The 21103-nt window shown below is 34.9% G+C and overlaps 1 protein-coding gene across 4 annotated transcripts in view; it reads right to left on the bottom strand.

The window, feature by feature from the left end:
- LOC141449343 (H(+)/Cl(-) exchange transporter 7-like) overlaps window positions 1–21103 on the bottom strand; it is a 51181-nt gene that overhangs the window by 21666 nt on the left and 8412 nt on the right. For 3 of the 4 annotated variants that reach the window (XM_074118701.1, XM_074118699.1, XM_074118698.1), the window contains exons 2-8: window positions 20620–20676; window positions 20343–20541; window positions 18678–18799; window positions 18467–18610; window positions 14825–14996; window positions 11571–11702; window positions 1847–2018 (exon numbers count right to left, since the gene is read on the bottom strand). In XM_074118701.1, the coding sequence (XP_073974802.1) occupies window positions 1847–2018; window positions 11571–11702; window positions 14825–14996; window positions 18467–18610; window positions 18678–18799; window positions 20343–20541; window positions 20620–20676 (998 nt within the window). The remainder of the gene's footprint in view (window positions 1–1846; window positions 2019–11570; window positions 11703–14824; window positions 14997–18466; window positions 18611–18677; window positions 18800–20342; window positions 20542–20619; window positions 20677–21103) is intronic. The other variant, XM_074118700.1, reaches the window with a different exon arrangement.

A 21103-nucleotide genomic window follows, 5' to 3' on the forward strand; every position in this document is an offset into this window, starting at 1 on the left:
AGAACCACCCAGAGTACTGCGTTTTACCCTCATTTACTATCGAATTCTTTAGGACACAAGTTTGTCAACTTAGCAGTTGCTTTTCAGAGGTACACCTAATTCTTTTCTGAGATTCCTACCACTGTTTACCTCTTCTTAAATTAGATCGGATCTTTTTCCAAAACCATTTTTCCTCTTACAGTTGCTCTAATCGATTCTCTTTTGATTCAATTTCTTTTGCTCTCTTCCTCTAGAATCATTTAGAGTTGGTCTTGCACTTCGAGAGCAGTTTTAGACATTAGCTTCATTCGATTTCCACGCGAAATTCTCGTCTGGCTAGAAATAGATATACATTGGCAGGTGCCGAACGCCTTTTAGCATCTTCGTCTAGTAAATGCTTTCGTCAGTCAAACTGATCTCTCGAATTCTCCAACACTCCCCAAAAGTAATTTTTCCAAAAATTTTACCAATAAAGGTCTGTTTTGGTTTTCGTGTTTTACATTGTTTTAGGAAAAATTGGAGAGTCGCCGTTTCAGTGAAAGTTACGAAAACAAAACTTCAAAATTCTACACTGTGTTACGCTAAACTTCCGCTACCCTGGCGTAGCTGCAGTGGTGACGGGGTGGGCCGAGGTGTAGGCACCAGAGATAGATAAATAAAAAAAAATAAAATAAAGTGTATAAAAATTGGAAATATATATATACCTGCGTTATATTTGGGCGCCACGCCGTTTTAACATGAACTTCCGTAGTAAACGGCGAAACCTACGGGGGAAGGGGGAGCAGGAAGAAAATCAAAGAAAAGGCAAGTAGCAGTATATAATGCGTATATTAAAAACTATTAAGCACAAAGAAACAGAAATAATGGCAAATGCAACTTAGTTTACTTGTTCAAGTTTGAACGTTACGCTAATTACCTTAATTACGGAAGCTTCCTTACACAGACAAAAAAAACTAGAACTTATATAAAAGCTGAATGTTAACACAAAAATACTAGAAACACTTTTTATAATGAAAACCTTAATACCACAAAGAAAAATTAATTACATGCAACAAAAGAAAGAATCGAAATAGTAAAACTAGTAACTACTCAAAGAAAAGTTAAAGTTCTTTGATTATCCAAACAGAGCCTGTCAGAAGACGCTTCTCCGGGAAACAGTTTGAATCAAAACGGGACTTACCCCAGGCCGGGTTGTTGTTCTTTTTGGTGTACTTCATAGAGTGATATTTACGGAGGTGACCGCTGTCTTCTTTCTTCGGGATCCCCACGACGCTGTTCCAGAGCTTTTTCCGGCACCGTCCTCCTAGCCCTCTCCATTCCAGAACTTCCCTAATTTCCCAACCAGGAAAATTAGAGGTCCAAATCCGGCCTAGCTGCAGGAAAAGGTGACCATGTGCCTCGCACCGAGCTCCAGCGCTCACTGACTCTCACACCTCTTAACTATGCGCCGCTCTGCTTTTTTTTCCCCCTTTGTCAGCAGTCCGAAGTACACCTTCACTCTATTCTATTGTTTTGTGCATAAAAACTACGTATTGCTTATGCTAGGCATGCATTTGCTTTATAGATTAAATTATTTAAAATTAAAATTATAACTAAATTCTGTTACCCGAATTTTATTCGGTAACAACTGTATGATCAAACATTTGGTCAACAGTTTTTTCTCAGGATTGAAATTCCAAAAATAAATATATTAATTATTCTTACTTAACTGATTGGTTATTCATTCTCTTGAAACAGCGTAAGAGGAAGATGTACTTTTCAGGGAGATCTTATATTATATTGCTATTTGTCGGGCAAAAGCTCGACATTTCACAGACAACAAATTATATATATAGATTATATATTAGATTTTATGTTAAGTAAGTACTTCTGACGCCAATAAGAGATTTGCATTTCTAAACAGTTCCAAGCACTTCCTGTCAAACCACCAATAATTCCAAATAGGATGAAAATAGGTACTTCAAAAAACTGGTAATGCAAGAATTCGGCAGAGTCCTCGTCATTAGTCAGAAATAATACGTCTTTCTTCAGCACACATCCTGAAAATGAACCATTTTATTTTCAATTTGCAGTTAATACTCGTATGTCTGATTTCAATTGACACAAAATGAAGTCTGAAAGCTTTGTTATTCTGTAAAGTAGACATACCAAATCGTATGCCAAAGTAGACATAAAACGTGAAATGTATGGTATGGTCCGCGATGCTCGACTATATAAAAGATTTTACGGACACTAGTAGTGCGCCAGAGAAGAGCGCGTGGTCAGTCGCTTAAGTGCTACACCAGCTAGAAACGATAACCTTTACAATTATTAAATTTCTGAGACTATTATCCAATGGAACTGCGAAGACAATAATAATGATGGGATACGCCGAATGGTGGCGGAATACCAAACATTTGGTTGCGCCTCCAGCGTACATTGTTACAAAGCAAAGAGATACAAAGGTGGAAGGGTGCACTGTGCTGTGTTCGTCTTTGAACGGGATAATACCTCCAGCGGACCACTAAATCTAAGAACTATTGTAATTTACAACTTAGTGCCTTGAGTGTAGGTGCACCACTGAAAGTCGCTTTAGTTATGTTTATCGACCAGATATTTATTGGGCCAAAGGTACCTGGAGAACAGCTCTCGCAGCTTTCATTCTGTAATGCTGATAAAAGATTTCAACTCTTATTCTACCTGGTGGGGGCGTCTAAAACTGACGAGTGACTATGCCAACGTAATGCACCTCAACATGTGGTAAGGCTCAACATTTCAATGCACCTCAGGAGATTTTAATGCAATTGATCTCCCACCATCGCAGTGAACTATTAGTAAACTTAGAAAACTATTGGTTCGTGCGAAACTATATCACAGCGATCTCTTCCCAATTTTGGTAATGAGCTCCATTACCAGGGTGGAATTTGAAATTATAAACTAACAGCTGCCGACTCCGTAAAAGAACAGAACAGAATCAGCGAAATTCAGAGACTCTATTCCAAGAGAATGAAACCTCCTGGAGACCCAATCCCACCGCATGTTATGGTTACAGGCTTGCATGATCTTACTAAATTTACTGTTCTCACAAAAATCAGCAATATATTAATACATCATTTAAAATTTTATTATTGGTTATGTAATGTTAGAGAAACCTTACCAGTTGGTGTAAAATCACAAAGCTGTGACCGATTTCACGCGATAGAGAAGAATATTTTTAGCATAAATCAATTGCAAAAACTAATTGACAACTTAATAATGTAGCAATAATAGCAGCAAGCTCAAGCCTACCATGAAAACAAAATAAAAATAGCACAGATCACAACGTTCTTATAGCAACGAAATGTTTTTTAATTTTTATTTCTCTTCTACGTAAAAATTATTAAGATAAATAGTTTCTACCGCAACCTGCTTAATCCGCGGGGGGGAGCTGCGCTCACTTTGTATGCGGAGCCTTGTATCGTTGATCCGCTAATAGATTCGCCTTTTACTATGGAGGAACTTCTTGTTGTCATCAATAACTCCAAGAACAATAAAGCCCCTGGTCACGACCGTATAACATTTGAATACTATAAAAATGCTCCTTCTATGTTTTTAGATATGCTCCTGTCACTGTTTAATTATATATACAGTTCAGGTATAACTCCTCACTCATTTAGTAAGTCAATAATTTTTCCCATTTTTAAAAAGGGTGGCATTAATGATCCCTCTAATTATAGAGGCATTTCGTGTTTAGACACTATATCTAAACTCTTTTCAGGACTTCTCTTAAACCGTTTAGAGTTATTTGTTAAAGATAATAACATTCTGTGTGAAAACCAGGCGGGTTTTAGGCGCGGTTACTCGACTCTGGATAATTTATTCATTTTAACCAATCTGGTACAGTTGACTTTTCAAAGACCCAGGCAGAAACTTTATAGCTTCTTTATAGACTTCAAATCGGCATTTGACTGCGTTGATCGTGATTCATAATGTATAAACTTTTTAACGTAGGTATTTCTTCTAAATTTATTCAGGCGCTCAGGTCATAATACTCTGTCGCGAGGTCGGCAGTTCGAGGCAGAAATGAGATTTCAGATTTTTTCCAAGTTGCTTGTGGAGTCAGACAGGGGTGTGTCCTTAGCCCTATTCTGTTTTGTCTGTTCCTTAATGACCTACCGCTGCTTTTGGAGAGCAGTGTACGTGTTGGCTGCGCCAAAATCAACATCCTCCTATACGCAGATGACGTGTTGCTGGCAGATAGTCCTGTTTTACTTCAAAGGAATATTAACCTTCTTGAGCAGTATTGCGACCGCTGGAACCTTAATCTCAATCTTACTAAATCTAAAGTACTGGTTTTTAAGAAAGGAGGCCGTCCAGCTGCCCATGAGCGTTGGTATTACAAAGGCACACGCTTGGAGACTGTAAATTAGTATAAATACTTGGGAGTAACATTAACTCCACGCCTCTCTTTTAAGCCTCACTTTGATGATAAAATCTCATCCGCTAAAGCGGGAATTAATAGTATCTGGTCTCGCTTTATCTCTGAGAATGAGGTTCCATTAAGTGCCAAGCTCCAAGTCTTTAATGCAGCTTCACGTGCGGTTGTCTGTTATGGATGTCAAGTTTGGGGATGGGAAAAATTTGACGCTCTCGAACAATTTCAGCGGTATTTTATTAAAAAACTATTTGCACTCCCTTCCTGTACCCCCAATTACATTCTCCATATCGAAACCGCCATGGCCCCTTTATTCCTCTTTACTTTACACCTGCATTTTAAATATTGCCTTAAAGTATTAGCCCTACCCTCGTTTCGACTGTCTCGTATTGTAGCTCTCGAAGTAATTAAGAGAAACACAGCTTTCTTTGGACGCTGGAAGAATCTTGCCGAGAAACACTCTGTGGAGTTTGACACTTCATTGGCCAGTCACGATCAATGGCAGTCACAACTATCGTTGTTAAGAGCAAAAATCCTCTCAACCTCTAGGGACGAATATGTTAGAAGAGCTAAAAATACGGAACGTTTCCTCCTCTACAGGGAACTGACTACTATTAAAGTGGAATTTGGGGCCTATTTTGGTAAGAATCTGGATAACAAAAGTAAGTTGATTGATTTGAGATGGTTCTTCCGATTGAGAGGCGAGTTAGTAAATGTGGGTAGTGTGCCGTGGTTAGACAGCGAGGAGGATAAGAGACTTTGTACATTATGTACGTTTGGAGTGAGGGAGGATCTGTTCCATTTTTTGGCAGAGTGTCCGAGATTAAGTGAGTTGCTATCCTCTCTAGACTATCACCCACTTGTAAAATTTTCCAGAAAAGCATGGAGCCGTAGAATTAAAATTCTTAAGGGAGACGATTCTTCCATTCAAAACTTTTAAATCCATAGTTATTCTGGTTAGAAGTGGTCAGTTTATTCTTCAATTTTTGTTTTATATTAATGTAATTATGAAATCAACACAATCATAACTTTGCATTTCATTGTCAGAATTTGCTTGTTTCTTCTTTTAATTATTTTTATGTCTGTATTATTACCTATATTGCTCCTTCTATTTTTTACTTTACATTATAAAATTTGGTGAAAATATTATTTAATGTTTCTTTCACTGTTACATGACATCATTTTTCTTTTATTATTACTATTATTATTATTATTAATTATTATTTTCTTCTAATGAATGTACCAACTCCTGCAGACGGCTATTAGCCATGCAATATTTCCTTATATTAAAACTGTCCGGTAGGACAGTTGTATAAGGGTTGACCATCAGTTGAAAAACACCCAACTTTGACAATTTTTTTCTCTTTTTCTATAAAAGATAAAATTCCCAAATTTTCTTTAAATTATAGGGCAAACCCTCCTTTATCACTGTATTTGTTTTGTAACCACCCAGATCTAATAGGTTTCGAGAAAAAAATTGCCGAAAATGAGCAAAAACGGCTTTTTCAAAAAATGTTCTTGTTCTTGTTCTTGTTCTTGTTGTTGTTGTTGTTGTTGTTGTTGTTGTTGTTGTTGTTGTTGTTGTTGTTGTTGTTCTTGTTGTTACCTTTTTTGTAAACAACGTAGCGCCTAAACGCGTGAACCGATTTTCATGAATGAGGTGTCATTCGATTCAGTATTTTATGTAGATGTGCCTTTTGGGGGTCCCGACGCTGTACATCGAATGGGTGAGGAGTTAGCCCCCTTTATGTAAAGCCCCCTCCAAAATTATTATTACTAATTACTCTGTAAATCTTGGCCCGATTTTGATAAAATTTGGTAGGATGATAGGGTTAGGGCTCCCCTACGTAACATTAATGCGGAGATCAGCTCTTACACTTGTTAAGGGGAAGAATAGCAATCGTTTCAAATTATCGACACGTGAACCGATTTTTATGAATGAAGTGTCATTCGAATCGAAATTTTATACAGATTTGCACATTAAATGTCTCGGCACCGTGCCTCATAAGGAGGGGAGTTTGCCCCACCCAAATAAGGCCCTTTCTAAAACTATTATTACCAATATTTCTATAACGCTTAGTCCGATTTTGATAAAATTCAGCTCGAATAAGTGGTTATAGCTCCTCTACGTTGCTGATTCTCTTGCTCCTACTAAGAGGAAGTACTGCAATCGTTTAAATTATCAATGAGTGAACCGATTTAAATCAATGAATTGTTCGATTAAAAAATCTTTGCCTCTTTGCCTTTTAGGGAGAAGTACTGCAATCCTAGTTTATTTTTCTTACTCCTCTTAAAAGGAAGTACTGAAATCGCAGTTTAATTTTGCTATTTACGTACAAATACCTTCCTATGTTATTCAAAACGCTTTCTCAAAAAAATTGTTATTGAGGATGGTTTGGGAGCCGCAACTACAATCATTCTTTAAAAAGATCTCTCCAGTGGTAGTTAACACCTTATCAGGTTATAATGATAGAATTGCTTATTCCAAATTTTAAAAAAATCTGTAAAGCAGATATGTAACTTTGTAAAATAGACAAAAAGGAAAATCATCCAAAAGGTACAAAAATCTCCTTAACAAAAACTTACAGTTTAAAATGTTAAGTATAAGGGTTGATTAAACACCAAAAGGTACACAAATCAGCGAGTACCCAACATTTCATTAATACTTCATTAATATTTAAGTAATTCTACTGCATTAATTTTCATTAATAAGTTATTTTTTAGAATTTATTAGATATCACAGACCCTTATGCTGGCCACTTCATTTATATTATTTTTTTGTTATAATTATGATAAATCACATATACGTACATGCATGTTAAAGTAAAGATAAAGTTAGAGTAGGCTACTGTCTTGAATTCGTCTTACCGAAATATTCGTGAGCACAATTAACACACAGTTAATTACAAGTAGATTATTAAACAATAATTATTCATTTCTCTATTGTAATTTAATTTAGTCCCCCTAATTTTACTTATAGTAAAATACTGGAATAATTAGCTGTCCTAAATATATGCATATCTTATTTACTTTATATTACATATATACGAGGTGTGTTCAAAAAGTAACGGGAATTTTTAAATTTCGCGGGTTTGGAGAGTCTGATTGTAAAATTATTTTTTTTATTATGTTGGTACACATGCCCCTGAAGTACGATAAAATTTTCAGTAATATTCATTGTTTACTTCTTAAGTGGCAGCCGTTAAGGTTAGACGTGTTTTTCGAGCTTGGCGATTTTTGTTTGTTAAAAAAAATGGATCAAAGAATTTGTATTAAATTTTGCGTAAAAAATGAAATAAAGTGTAATAAAGTGTGTGAAATGTTAATAAAGGCATATGGTGAGTCTGCTATGAGTAAAACAAGGATTTACGAGTGGTATAAGCGTTTCCAAGATGGCCGTGAAAACGTTGAAGATGTCGAACGACCTGGACGCCCAAGCACATCAACAACCGATGAAAACGTGAAAAAAGTGAAAGAAATGGTTATGAACGATCGCCGAATCACAATCAGAGAAGTCGCTGATGATGTTGCCATATCAATTGGCTCATGCCATGAAATTTTTTCGGATGTTTTGGGTATGAAACGTGTGGCAGCAAAATTTGTTCCAAAATTGTTGAATTTCGAACTGTAATGGTTTTGGAGAGAGTTGTTGGTTGTTGATGTTGATTGATAAATAACACTTTTAGTATCGGTATAAGATATTATATTTGTATGTGACTGACTGCCAAGGACTGTATACTTTACACAAGAACCGAACAGACTGACTGACGTGGCTAAACGATGTGTACAACTGAAGTGTAAGACTTTGAGCAGAAACTTCGAACTGAATATGTAACGCAGTATCAATATGATCTACCACTGAATTGAATCCCAGTTGAATCTCCCTTCTCTGTGTGCCAAGGGGGCTGAACCTCTCCCTCTGGCTAGAGTGGATGAGTGGTGGGGTTTCACTAAATAAGAGCGATGTGGAAATATGCTTTATTCTGTCAGCAAAAGCTTCCAGAGTTTCTGATGGATTTTGTTGCAAGCTCGTTATTTGCTGCAACAATACCACGGGCGTTTTTTCTTTTTTAAATCTGGCAATTAGACTGTCCGTTGCTAGTCGGTATGATAAAATGACGTTATCCTTTGTACACTGCGTTTTAAAAGTGTCAAAGAAAATTTTTGCTGCACCCGTTAATTTTAAAATTAGAATTTCCAGTTTGTCGGCTTCTGACCATCCCGAAATCGTACTATAATTATTAATTTGTTCTATGAACGAATTGATGTCGCTATTATGTGCTCCATCAAATACCGGTAGGTTATTTATTAACTGTAAGTTGCGGATGTTAACTGTGTTGGATGAATTAATTTTATTTAATAAATACTCGATTGCTTGATCAGCAGATTTTTGTTGCCCATCGATTGTGTACATGATTGTTGATAGTCTTTCTTTTAATATTAATAAATTGCCACTAGTAGGAAGTTTATGATGTTTTAATGTCTGAATAATTTCGGCTCTTTTCATAAGAAGTAAGTCGAAATTAATAAAAATATGAAACGTGCAAATAAATTTAAAATAGTGTAAATTAAAAGATAAAATTAGAATGAATAATAGAAAAATGAATGAAAAATTTAGCTTACCTTTTAATGGCTGGGTTTCGATAGCGCTGCCACCAATGTAATGGTTTAGGAGAGAGTTGTTGGTTGTTGATGTTGATTGATAAATAACACTTTTAGTATCGGTATAAGATATTATATTTGTATGTGACTGACTGCCAAGGACTGTATACTTTACACAAGAACCGAACAGACTGACTGACGTGGCTAAACGATGTGTACAACTGAAGTGTAAGACTTTGAGCAGAAACTTCGAACTGAATATGTCACGCAATATCAATATGATCTATCACTGAATTGAATCCCAGTTGAATCTCCCTTCTCTGTGTGCCAAGGGGGCTGAACCTCTCCCTCTGGCTAGAGTGGATGAGTGGTGGGGTTTCACTACCCCTACGCTAGGGTGGATGAGTTGTGGGGGGTTCACTACCCCTACAGAACAAAAACAGCGGAGAATGGAAGTTGCTCAAGAGTCACTCAATGAAGTCGAAAACGATGCGGATCTACTGAAACGTGTTATAACAGGTGACGAAACATGGGTTTACAGATATGATGTCGAAACTAAGGCTCAATCGTCCCAGTGGAGGCATTCTGGATCGCCAAGACCGAAAAAGGCTCGACAAGTGCGGTCGAATGTGAAGGTTATGCTCACTGTGTTCTTCGATTTTAATGGCATAGTGCATCATGAATTCTTGCCACAAGGTCAAACAATCAATAAGGAGTACTACCTACAAGTTCAACGCCGTTTGCGTGAAGCAATCCGAAAAAAACGCCCGGATTTGTGGCAAAACAATTCATGGATTTTGCACCACGATAATGCACCTGCTCACACTTCATTGCTTGTTCGTGAATTTTTGGCCAAAAACAAAACTTTAACGATGCCCCAGCCTCCATATTCGCCAGACATAGCTCCATGTGACTTTTTTCTATTTCCAAACATAAAGAGAACATTAAAAGGCCGTCGTTTTACAAGCATAGATGACATTAAAAGCGAATCGCTGAAAGAGCTGAAAGCTATCACAAAGATCGAGTTTCAGAAGTGTTTCGAGGATTGGAAAAAGCGCTGGCACAAGTGTATTGTATGCGAAGGGGACTACTTTGAAGGCGACAATATTAATGTAGATGAATAAATAAATATTTTTTTCAAAAAACGAAAATTCCCGTTACTTTTTGAACACACCTCGTACAACATTGTGGGAAGAACACCTAGATGGAGAATGTAATTGAAGAAAACTATATTATTTGCGGTAAAGCCAGATAATTATTACCTATTATTATAAACGTTTGACTACTTCATAAAATAACAATTACTTTAATCGAAGAATGAACTTAAACCGAAATAAAAATAAATAAATAAAATAAACAAAATCATTGATGTAAGTTGGTGTAAGCATTTTTTTAAACAAGGTTTTGAATTTTTTAGCCTCATATTTTTATTTTATTTTTTATAACGTTTTTCTTTTTAACCTGTAATTAATAGTTTGATTATTATAAATAACTAGATATTACAGTCAATCTACAGTGCTACTTGAACATATATTTTGTAGACGAAAATGGCCAGCATAAGGGTCTGTGATATCTAATAAATTCTAAAAAATAACTTATTAATGAAAATTAATGCAGTAGAATTACTTAAATATTAATGAAGTATTAATGAAATGTTGGGTACTCGCTGATTTGTGTACCTTTTGGCGTTTAATCAACCCTTATACTTAACATTTTAAACTGTAAGTTTTTGTTAAGGTTATAATCTATGATTTATGTATGTATATTTTGTATAACAAATAAAGGTTTATTATTATTATTAAATAGTTTCTATTAACTAAAGCAATAATTAGTGTTAGGTGGTAAAGGAGACAAATCTTTAATCCTCAAGCGCCCCGTGGGTCTCTCAGACACAAGTGGATTTTATAACTGAATTATTGGCTGCACCGCAGGTATCAATCCGAAAAAGGACTTAATGTAAAGGATGATCTAATAGTGCAATACGAGAATGAAACATTGCAAGCATGACTCTTCTTTAAGGTTAGATGCCTTTTCCTCAAACTCTTCAGGTCTACCAGACACGCGTGTCACCTTCTGGAACCTTGCTTTGTCAAGCAGAATAGTTTTAGGGTTTATAGGGTTAGCAGAAACCACTTATTTCGTTTTAATTACTAATCGGAGTGGCCACAAGGACAGGGTGCTTTCAAATGGATGAGATGTCTTGAACCATTTGGTCAAGGAAAACTGAAGGAAGTAACCATACATATATCCCGTCGTGCGGTTTGCTATTAAGTAGTCTAAAGTATTCCGTTCATGTTTTCGTATTGATTGTTTCGTATTGAAGTGAAGCTTATTGATTTTGACAATGTATTTGTATAATTTAAGATGTTCAAACATAATTCGAATTACTATTCAAATAATTATTTAAAAAAAAAAAAATCAAATATGCTCCGATATCAACTGTTTTATATGATGTAGAGGTTAAAGAATGTGAAAATTGCTTGTTAATCGCATGAACTATTTAATTTACAGGATTGGTATTTGGGCCCATTGTTTAACGTTTTACGACATTTTAACGTGTCGCGTTGAGGGTTAAATTAGTAGGAAAAACAATTACCAACGCAGTTTATCAATAACGAAATTAAGAAAGCACTAGTCATAGAAGTCATTACAGAACCAAAAAAGATTCTTGCTGTTAATGAGGTAGAACAGTAAGATATGCCTTCTTCTAACGCCATAGCAACTCCACCTGCAATAACAGAGTTTTTTATGATAATAAATTTACAATAATAGCTTCAACTTAATTTCAAGCATAATTTTAAATTTTAAATTAAAAATCTACTTTTACTCCCTCTTAGTAAGCTTTAGATACCGAGAATGCTGAATGGGTACATTGAATTTGTCACCCACCTGAAATGTTCTTAAATAGCAGTTGAAATGTATTTTCTGTTATTTATTTAATGGGTTTTAATAAGAACAGTTTTTACACAGAACACGTGTATCAAAAGATAAGCACAAGAACACACACACAGAAAATTGCATAAAACAATAAAAGACTCCCAACAACGGCCAACATAACAATAATAATTTTCTTAACATTTTCAAATATTCATCTCCGGTCACTTGGTTCTTGTTGAACTCGTACACGGAGCAGTAGACGTCTGGCATCTCTTACTGGACAAGACAGTATTTCGAACTTATAAAATTTCGATTTCAAGAAGTCATCGGAAACATTCGTCTTTAGGTTCCCTGAGTCCAAAAAAGAAGTTTTTAGAAATTGATTTGTGTTTCTGTCTGAGTGTGCAAAATATCTAAAAAACTAAAAACCGCAGGAAAGTGAAGTTTACTAAGACTAGACCTTACCGAGGGATCTGAATGCAATCTGGCAATCCAAATCCCTTAACCTCCACGGATTTTTAACTTTATTAAGATATTCTTAAAAATGGCTCCAAAGATTTAATTTTAATTGGATATGCACATTACACTCATGGACTCAACTTTTTTTTAAAACATTATCTCAGGATAAATTGATTAACGGCTAACCTGGGAGAGAGAGCTTTCCTCTAAATAACCATTTGAATCTAATCTAAGGTTTCGGGTTCTACACATTAAATGAGTACCTAGAATTTTGGGTTTAAAAACAAATTTCCACCACTGTAAGTGCCATTTTATAAAATGGATTTTTGCATCTTTGAGATTTTCTTTACCTATTTCATTTTCGTTACACGACCCTCAATTTTTTGATGAATTTTTTTGAGGACATTTCGATCAAAGAGACTCTTGGGAAATAAATGACCATTCTTCCCCCTAAACTAGTCTAACTCAAGAAGAATTTATTCAAATTTTAAATGTAAAAGATTGGCAAAAATTGTGTCTATTTTCATTGGTTTTTTGTTCTTTAGAAATTTAAGTTTGTTCTTTAAAAGTCGATTTTGTTCTTTAGAAATTTAAGTTTGTTCTTTAAAAGTCGATTTTGTTTTTTACTAATAACAGAAGTGCATTTATTTATTTTTAAATTTATTTTTTCTCAATTCATCAATTTATTTGTTAATTAATGCCAGAGATGTAATTTGTATATGTCAAAAAAATGCTTAATTTATGTACTGCAATTATTGTAGTGTTTTTAAAAATAAAGCAATTTATCTATCTATCTATCTTTCTTCCCCCTAAAGTACAATTTCAGTATAATGTGCGACAGTGCTTGTTTTACATTATAAAAGAAGGGTAAATGTCTTAATTAAATGTCGAGATTTTAAAAATTCCAAACATTCATGAAAGTACCACATTATTACTTAATGGATTTTTCAGAAATGTCTTCTACATTTCCCATAATATCCGTATTTATCCCAAATTTTATTTGAATGATTTTGCTGAGAAAATTCGTTTTAGACATTTTCTGGTGTGTTTAAGTAAACAATTGAGAACCGTAGTAAGAAAGTGTTCGCATCAGACACTTTTTTAGTAATTTTATAACATCAACGGAAGTCAAATCTCCCAATTTCGCATTGTGTGTGTTATTATTAATGTAATCAATCAAATCAAGCGAAGGAAATATTGTAAATGTTTAAATTTAATTACAAAGAGGAAATAATTTTTGTATGATTAAATTTATTTATAACAAATAAATAATAATATTTTATTATTCGTTTAATTTTTTTTTTATTAATCTTTTTTATGATTTATTTAGATTCGATCCAACAAAAAAAAAATTATACATTTTTTAACTCTATTCTAATAGTTAACTTTACGACAAATATCTCGATTCAATACTACATGTGTAAACTGATTGAAACTCTATCTGTTAAACTAATTGTCATGTTGTTTTTCTTACAACTTCGAATTCGTACCTAATATTATTTGTTTAGAAAATAGTTTTACTACAATAAAATTTAAAATTGCGTCGTGTGGCCACAAAATCATTCCTTAAAATCAATTTTCATTTTAAACTAAAGCGATGGGTCATATTTATCTGAAAAGGCAATATCCGAAAGACAATTGTTCCTCTAGTAAAAGAAAGTAAATATTCCATGGCTAACCCTGGATGACTCTCCGAATGTTACACTATAAAACTTCTTCCTTGGGGAAATAATACAACAGGAAACTATTTTGGAAACCGTTCATCAAGGTACTTTAAAGAAAGATTGATTTTTTATTTTTTAAATTTTCACTGCTTCCTCCTTACACATGATATTCCGATAAAAACAACAGTTTTCTTTGTTACTAAAACCACTATCTCCGTCTAAAAATAATGATATAAAAAAGTTGGGTGTTTTTCAACATTAGTTTTTTAATGCAATTTTTAACCCCACATACAACTGGCCGTACGGAAAGTTTTAATTCCTATCTGACATAAATTGTTACATTTAATAAAATTTAAATACCAGTAAAACAAATAAAGTGACTAGAAAATAACTATAATTTGTTTTTAAAATTACATCATCTTTCTGCAAGAGCTGCAAACTATTAGTTTAGTTTTTCCCGTCAGGAGGACAACTGCGTTAGTATACACACACGGTCGTAGAACAGTTCGTGAACATATGGCCCTTGTTTACTCGTATTCAAACTCATTTAACGGATATAAACTGAGCTGAAATATAATTCTTAAAATCTAAAACTGTCTTTTTTTCGGAACATATTTTGGGTAGGCTATTGGGCTGATTGTGGATATAATTTGTTTGGAGAGGTTGCTGGCTTACTGATATATAGAATAATAGAAATTCTTTTCGAGCAGTTATATGGTAAAGAAGGGTGAATCTTTGAAAACTGCGCTCGCTCATTTCATGGCGAAATCTTTGTGATCCTTCATTACCTTACAACTTCAGAAAGAACACTTGCCTATAAGTTATTATTTAGTAGAAAACTCTTACGAACCAACAGGAGCTATAAACGCTGCGCACACTCCTGCTGCTATTCCCACAGAAGCCATATCTCTCTTTTCACGATCGTTTTGTAGTAATTTGAAGCACCTGACATTTTTAAATGGGATGCGGATCATCGGCACTCTTACACCCAAAATAACGCCCATATACATTATAGGGCCTTCCTTGATAACAAAGAGATTTAATGGGTTGATAAAATGTTTTAAACATTCACTTAATTATATATATATTGTGTCACAAACCCAGTGTTACAAACATTCGAACTATAAACAAATATTTTCCTGGCTGCCGTCTCCACTATTATACTTAGAACCCCAAAATTATACATGTCCTTCATGAACAATCGATCGCAAAAATTAGTCTATAAACAACATAAGGCAACATTAGCACACAAACTGGCAATGCTCTCAGGACTTACTACTCTCAACTTAATGACTCTACTCCGAGACTTCAGTGATGAAGTTAATTTAAAGTAATGTCCGCGAATAGTTAGGTCCGACTTCCCAATATTTTTTTTTATTTAACATTATTTATTTTCACAACAGCGTATATTTCTGCAACAAGTAGAGTTGATACAGCGTGATACAAAGTATAAATAAATGAGGCATGAGGGCAGAATTCACCCATTGGTGAAACTCCCAAAGAAATAACATTTTACTATCGTGCACTAGCACTTACGTCATTCGGACCACGTGACCACCGGCGCTTTAATCGTCTTGGAGGATTTCCTAGCAATGTTGTAAGTTGGGATACTAGAGGGTTAATATGTTAGAAAATTGAAGTGTGGAAAATTATGTGTTCATAAAAATCGGTTCGCGCGTTAAGGCGCTACGTTGTTTACAACAACAACAACAAGAATTATTGAAAATGCCGTTTTTGCTTAGCAACTTTTTCTTCAAAATGTATATGATCTATGTGTATGAGATATTAGACAAATGTGAACGCTTCTATTTGAAGCTGCTTCTGAGCGCACCCAGTTACACTCCGAACTACATGCTGGATCTGGAATGTCAAAGAAGTAGTATTTTTGAATATTGCCTGAATCTTCATTTGGGATATATTGGTAAAGTTGCATTATGTTATGACGATGAACGTCTTCCTAGGTTTCTGGCACACGAGGTAGTTAGATGTAACGCGTTCTGGTTTCGGGAATGGGCAGACCTTGCTCGAAAATATGAATATAGCTTAGCCCTAAATTGGGAAAATAGGGAAATGTGGTTGGGGGAAATGAGAAGTTTATCCCAGAAAGTAAAGCAAGTTGAGCTGGAGAGAGCAAGAGCTAGGGCAAGTCATTCAAAATTCAAAGGTTATTACAGCCAAATATGCTTGGGTAATTTTTATCATTTTTACAATGAAAATAATTTAGATCACGTAAAATGGATTTTTAAACTGAGGTGTGGACTGTTGAGTTTGAATGACAAGCCTTGAAAGAAGGAAGATCATAGGAGATGCTCTTTGTGCAATCTCGGCCAAATGGAGGATCACTTCCACTTTATTGCCATTTGCCCAGTTTTGGGATTCATAAGGAGAAAGTGGTTTGGGTTTTTAAACCTCTCCAGGGTACAGTTTGAACAGTTTTTAAGTGGAGGTGATTTTAAATCCCTGGTTGGCTACGCTCAGGAGGCTTGGATTTTTAGGGAAAGTTTGGTAAGGGAGTTCAACTGGGATTAGCTATAGCCTGAGTTGTTGTGTGCTGGAATAGGAAATTATATATAAAAATAAATAAATAAAATTAAATAAAAAATTAATAATATTTATATAAAAGTAAAATAAATAAATAATTTTTTTTTTTTTTTTTCCTTTGTTATTGGCCTCTTGAGCAAGCAAATCAGCCATTAAAATTCTTCTTTAGCATCTTGAATATTTACAGAGTTATCCTGTTGTTTGTTATAAACTCAAAGAGCTCTGTGGAAATTCTGCCATCATCAGCTGCCAGAATAGTATTTAAATTGGCAGGTAACGGACATCCCGTCGCTATCACTGCCCTCCACAAACGCTCTCTTCCTTTAGTATTACTAGTACATTCCAGGATTAGATGGTTGGCGTCTGCTATTACTCCTGAAGTACAGGAACACAGGTGAGATGTTTCCACCCCAATCCTGGCTAGATGGTGCGGCGAATAATTGTGGTTGAACCTCATTCTAATGACAGTGCTAACAAACTTCCTATTGTGGTTTTTGTATTTGTAAAACCATGGTCTTTTGGGGACACTACATTGGATGGCTGTGTAAAATTGGCCTTTTCTCGCCTTTGCCAATTCGTATGTCCGCTGCCATTCTGTATAGCACTCCGCTTTTGCATAGTTTTTAATATCGGAGACCAACAGTGAGTATGGCGATGTATGTTGTAGGGAGATCGCTTCCTTGGCTTTACGATCCACGATTTCATTTCCTCTCAGACCTGTGTGACCCTTAATCCAGATTAAATGTACCGATTTGCCTTTTCTTAGACTATTATTTAATAATTCGGAAGATTAAAGCGGGAGCATTATTTCCAGAATTTTGTAGTTTTTGGAGAACACTTTTGCTGTCTGTGAGAATTAACACCAGCGATTGGTCTATTGAATCTACATACTTTAAACATTGATATACAGCAAATAATTCGGCTGTGAATATGGAAGCGAACTTATTTAATTTGCATTGTAAGGAGACGTCAGCCGAAAGATCAATCATTGCACATCCCACACCGTCTTGATTCTTAGAACCATCTGTGAAGAGCTGATATCCGTTGGGAAAAAAGCGGTGTAATTTGTTAAGAAGCAGTGCGTTGTTGCAAGAATTTGAATGGTTTTCGTTGTATTGGAAAAAGTTTGTATGAATGTTCTTAATATTTTCCATAGAAACCAACAGCTCAAAACTGAAAACAGGGAGCAAATCATAGCGTTTTATTTCTAAGGAGAAGTGAGATAGTTGGCTGAACTGGTTTACTAATATCGGGCTCCTCTTCTTGTGCCAGAACTTGTCGGTAAAAACTCGGGCTGATATTCTGCTTATCCTTTGAATGCTGGGTTGTCTTTTGATACAGAACCTTTCAATGATAAACCGTGAAGCTAACAACTTCCTTCTGATTGCCAAGGGTTGTTGCTTGGCCTCTGCTAAGAGCGCATTAGTCGGCGTAGAAGTCAGGGCACACAGACTTGCTCTCAATGTATAATAATTATGTTGTCAAATATTATAATAGGAAAATTTTATTCAGTTGTTTAAAAAATAAATAAATAAAATATAATCAAAACATTTAGTAAAATAAAAATAAATTGTTCTATGTTGTGGACAGTAAAATGTAATTGTATAGTGAGACCCTTCCTCCTCATAGTCTAAGGATTAAGGAGTAGAGATTATTTGAACAAAAATATTTATGTAAATGTATATTTCTGATAACAATAAATCTCTCTATTATTATTATTACATGATCTATGTTGCTGCAAAAAAGTTACAGTTACAAAAGAGGATTTTCACTTTATTTTCAAGAAAATTTGGGCATTTTATCTTTAATAGAAAAAGAGAAAAAAATTGTCAAATTTTGGTGTTTTTCAATGTTACGCTTTTTCGTGCACTTTTTGACGATCTTAATTAAATTAGGGGAAAAATTGTAAGAGGTACACGAAATTGATTAGACATTAATTGATGATACTTACTATACCTGCCGGAAGAGTGGCCATAAGCATAAAAATTGTGCTGATAACTTTGACAATTAAAAGCTTAAGACTTAACGACTTCTGAAATTGGATGCCGTTTAAAAATGCAATTATACTTGGCATGCCTCTACCAACTGAAACGGGCTGAAATATGAATTTATTGTACTCCCATATTTAAAAACAATAAGATGTTTAATATTAAAAACCTTACCTCTATTACCGTAATTGTAAGTAAACCTGAAAGCATTCCTGGTATCAATGTAAAAAGATTCCAAGAGACGAAAAAAGGAAAAAAACTCTGTATCCTTGGTTTTGTATAATAATCTTCAAGGTCTAGAGTATTGAAATTAAAAAAATAATATGTAAGGAAATTAAGAAAGGGTTATGATATCCATTGCAGTAATTTAATATACACCCTTATACAGAAACGATTAACGGGTATAGCTCGCCTAAAAAAAAACTAAAATTGTATGATAAGGTAATTTACAGGAAAATGACTTTGAATTGTACTCCAGGTGTAAATAAGAAAACGTTTTCGCGGATGATGTTCCAATTCGGGTTACCAGTTGCTGATGTAATGCTTCGCCCTCCTAGACTTTAGGGGTTTCAATTTAAAAAGAAAAAAAACCTGGTCGACACTTGAACACTTTATTAGATAATCATACAAACCCTAAACTAAATAATAATGCATTTATCTACTTCTATGGATAATCGTATACACCCTTAACTAAAGAATAATGAAAATACTACTTCTATAGATAATCATACAAACCCCTAACTAATAATCATGAAAATAACTACTAAAATCAAAGTCCTCCCAGGCTCCTTGCCGCCCGTCACCCTGCCTACCGGGACCAGAGAGTGGTAACCCCAAAGACCATAGACTGATTTGGCTTACCCGCCGCCAACACCTGCAGCTCGACCATTCCTCGCCAAAATCTTGTAGTCTCCGTCAGGGTTCTTCACAATCAGCACCAGCCACTCTTTTCGGTCACACACTGTCTAGCGTTCTGTACTCTTTTTTCTCATACCACATCGCACACAGCTCCACATAGACACACACCCACCACTCTCCAGGCCCCCACCATTCTGCCGGCAGCGCGAACAATGCTCCTAGCAATTTCATGACTATGCACTCTAAGTCTACGTATAGTGTTACATTCCCCATGAATAACAATTTAATTTAAACAAAAAAATATAACTACAATTTACAAAACCATAATTCCATCCCCTACACTGACATCAAGGATATCGAGGAATACCTGAATGATGCATTTCATGTTCTTAGCGCAGGAAAATCATCTGCAAGTAAACCCCCTTTCAAATCTGAAAACCAGCTGTTTTCCCTTCTCTCTAGGACTCAAGATCAAGAACAAGAATGTGGGAAATTCAACTTGATAATCCTCTGTGTCCTAGAAACATACGCGCTGCGCCTGAAATCTCAGCAGGCATTCACAATCCAAAACTAACTTTTAGGTTACGGTTTCAAAGACTTTCAACTTTTATATCTTATTTTACGAAGATTGAGGGTGCTTTGTTCAACGATTTAAAGAGCCGCAGTGCTCCAAGAAGAAATCTGTCGCCACTGAACATGTCTTTTTTTTGGATACACGGACAGCCCCGGCAGTTTGATATTTTATATCAAGTTTGGTTAGCATCCTTAATGAAGCTGGTTGAATGTGTTTGCATGAATTTTAATGTATATGTGTGATTGAAAATGTTCTTTATAGTTTCTACAATAATTGCAATTCGAGACATTCGCTCCAAGAAATAACAAAAATAGAACGCTGTTACTTCATACCTTGCAGATGTACACTTCTTCTTTTCTTTAAATATGGCAATTAAAATAATTCTACCAACCAATATTGAAGGATACAATCTGCTAGATAATTAAATTTGAACTCTAAGTAATGATGCTCTACTTGAAGTATGATGAATACACATAATGATATCGAAACAGCAACAATTAAAGTCACAACATTTCTCTGAAAAGCCAATACAAAATTTAGGCGAAGTCCATGTTTCTTTTCCTCGTCATTCGTTATTTCATCTTGAGTCTTTTCATAGTCTAATGTCTGAAATGAAATAAATTGTACTTATATTCATACATTTTACGTGATGATTGTTTTTTAACAATCCGTTACTTTACCTACCTCAAATGTAGACACTACTTTTGCATAATAGTTGTTTTCTCGAACGATAAGTTTGCTCTGCCAAAAAGTTTAAAGATTTATCGATTATTTATATCAAAGTAAAATGATCTCTATTTCTAAACCGTCCACATTCCTTCTCAGGATTGAACAAATGTATGTTAAGTAACTTAACAGAAGTATATGGATTAAAGAAATTCTGTTCGTCTGTTATAAATCATACGTTTTTAATACCATAGCAAACTAGACCATAACAAAACTTACAGTTTAAAAAGTTAAGTATAAGGGTCGATTAAACGACAAAAGGTACACAAATCAGCAAGTACCCACCATTTCATTAATACTTCTGAAAAATCTTTGACTAAAGGAGGTCAAATATCAAATGAAATAAAACTATAGGAAAGGGAAGGGAGGGGACGCCACCGACACTCAGAATACCTTCACTTAACAATAACAAATACATTTGGTATATTTACAATGTTAAACC

This window comes from Rhodnius prolixus, unplaced genomic scaffold (genome assembly GCF_049639745.1).
Source record: "Rhodnius prolixus isolate KJV_2025 unplaced genomic scaffold, Rpr scaffold_2, whole genome shotgun sequence".
Classification (NCBI taxonomy): Eukaryota; Metazoa; Arthropoda; class Insecta; order Hemiptera; family Reduviidae; genus Rhodnius; species Rhodnius prolixus.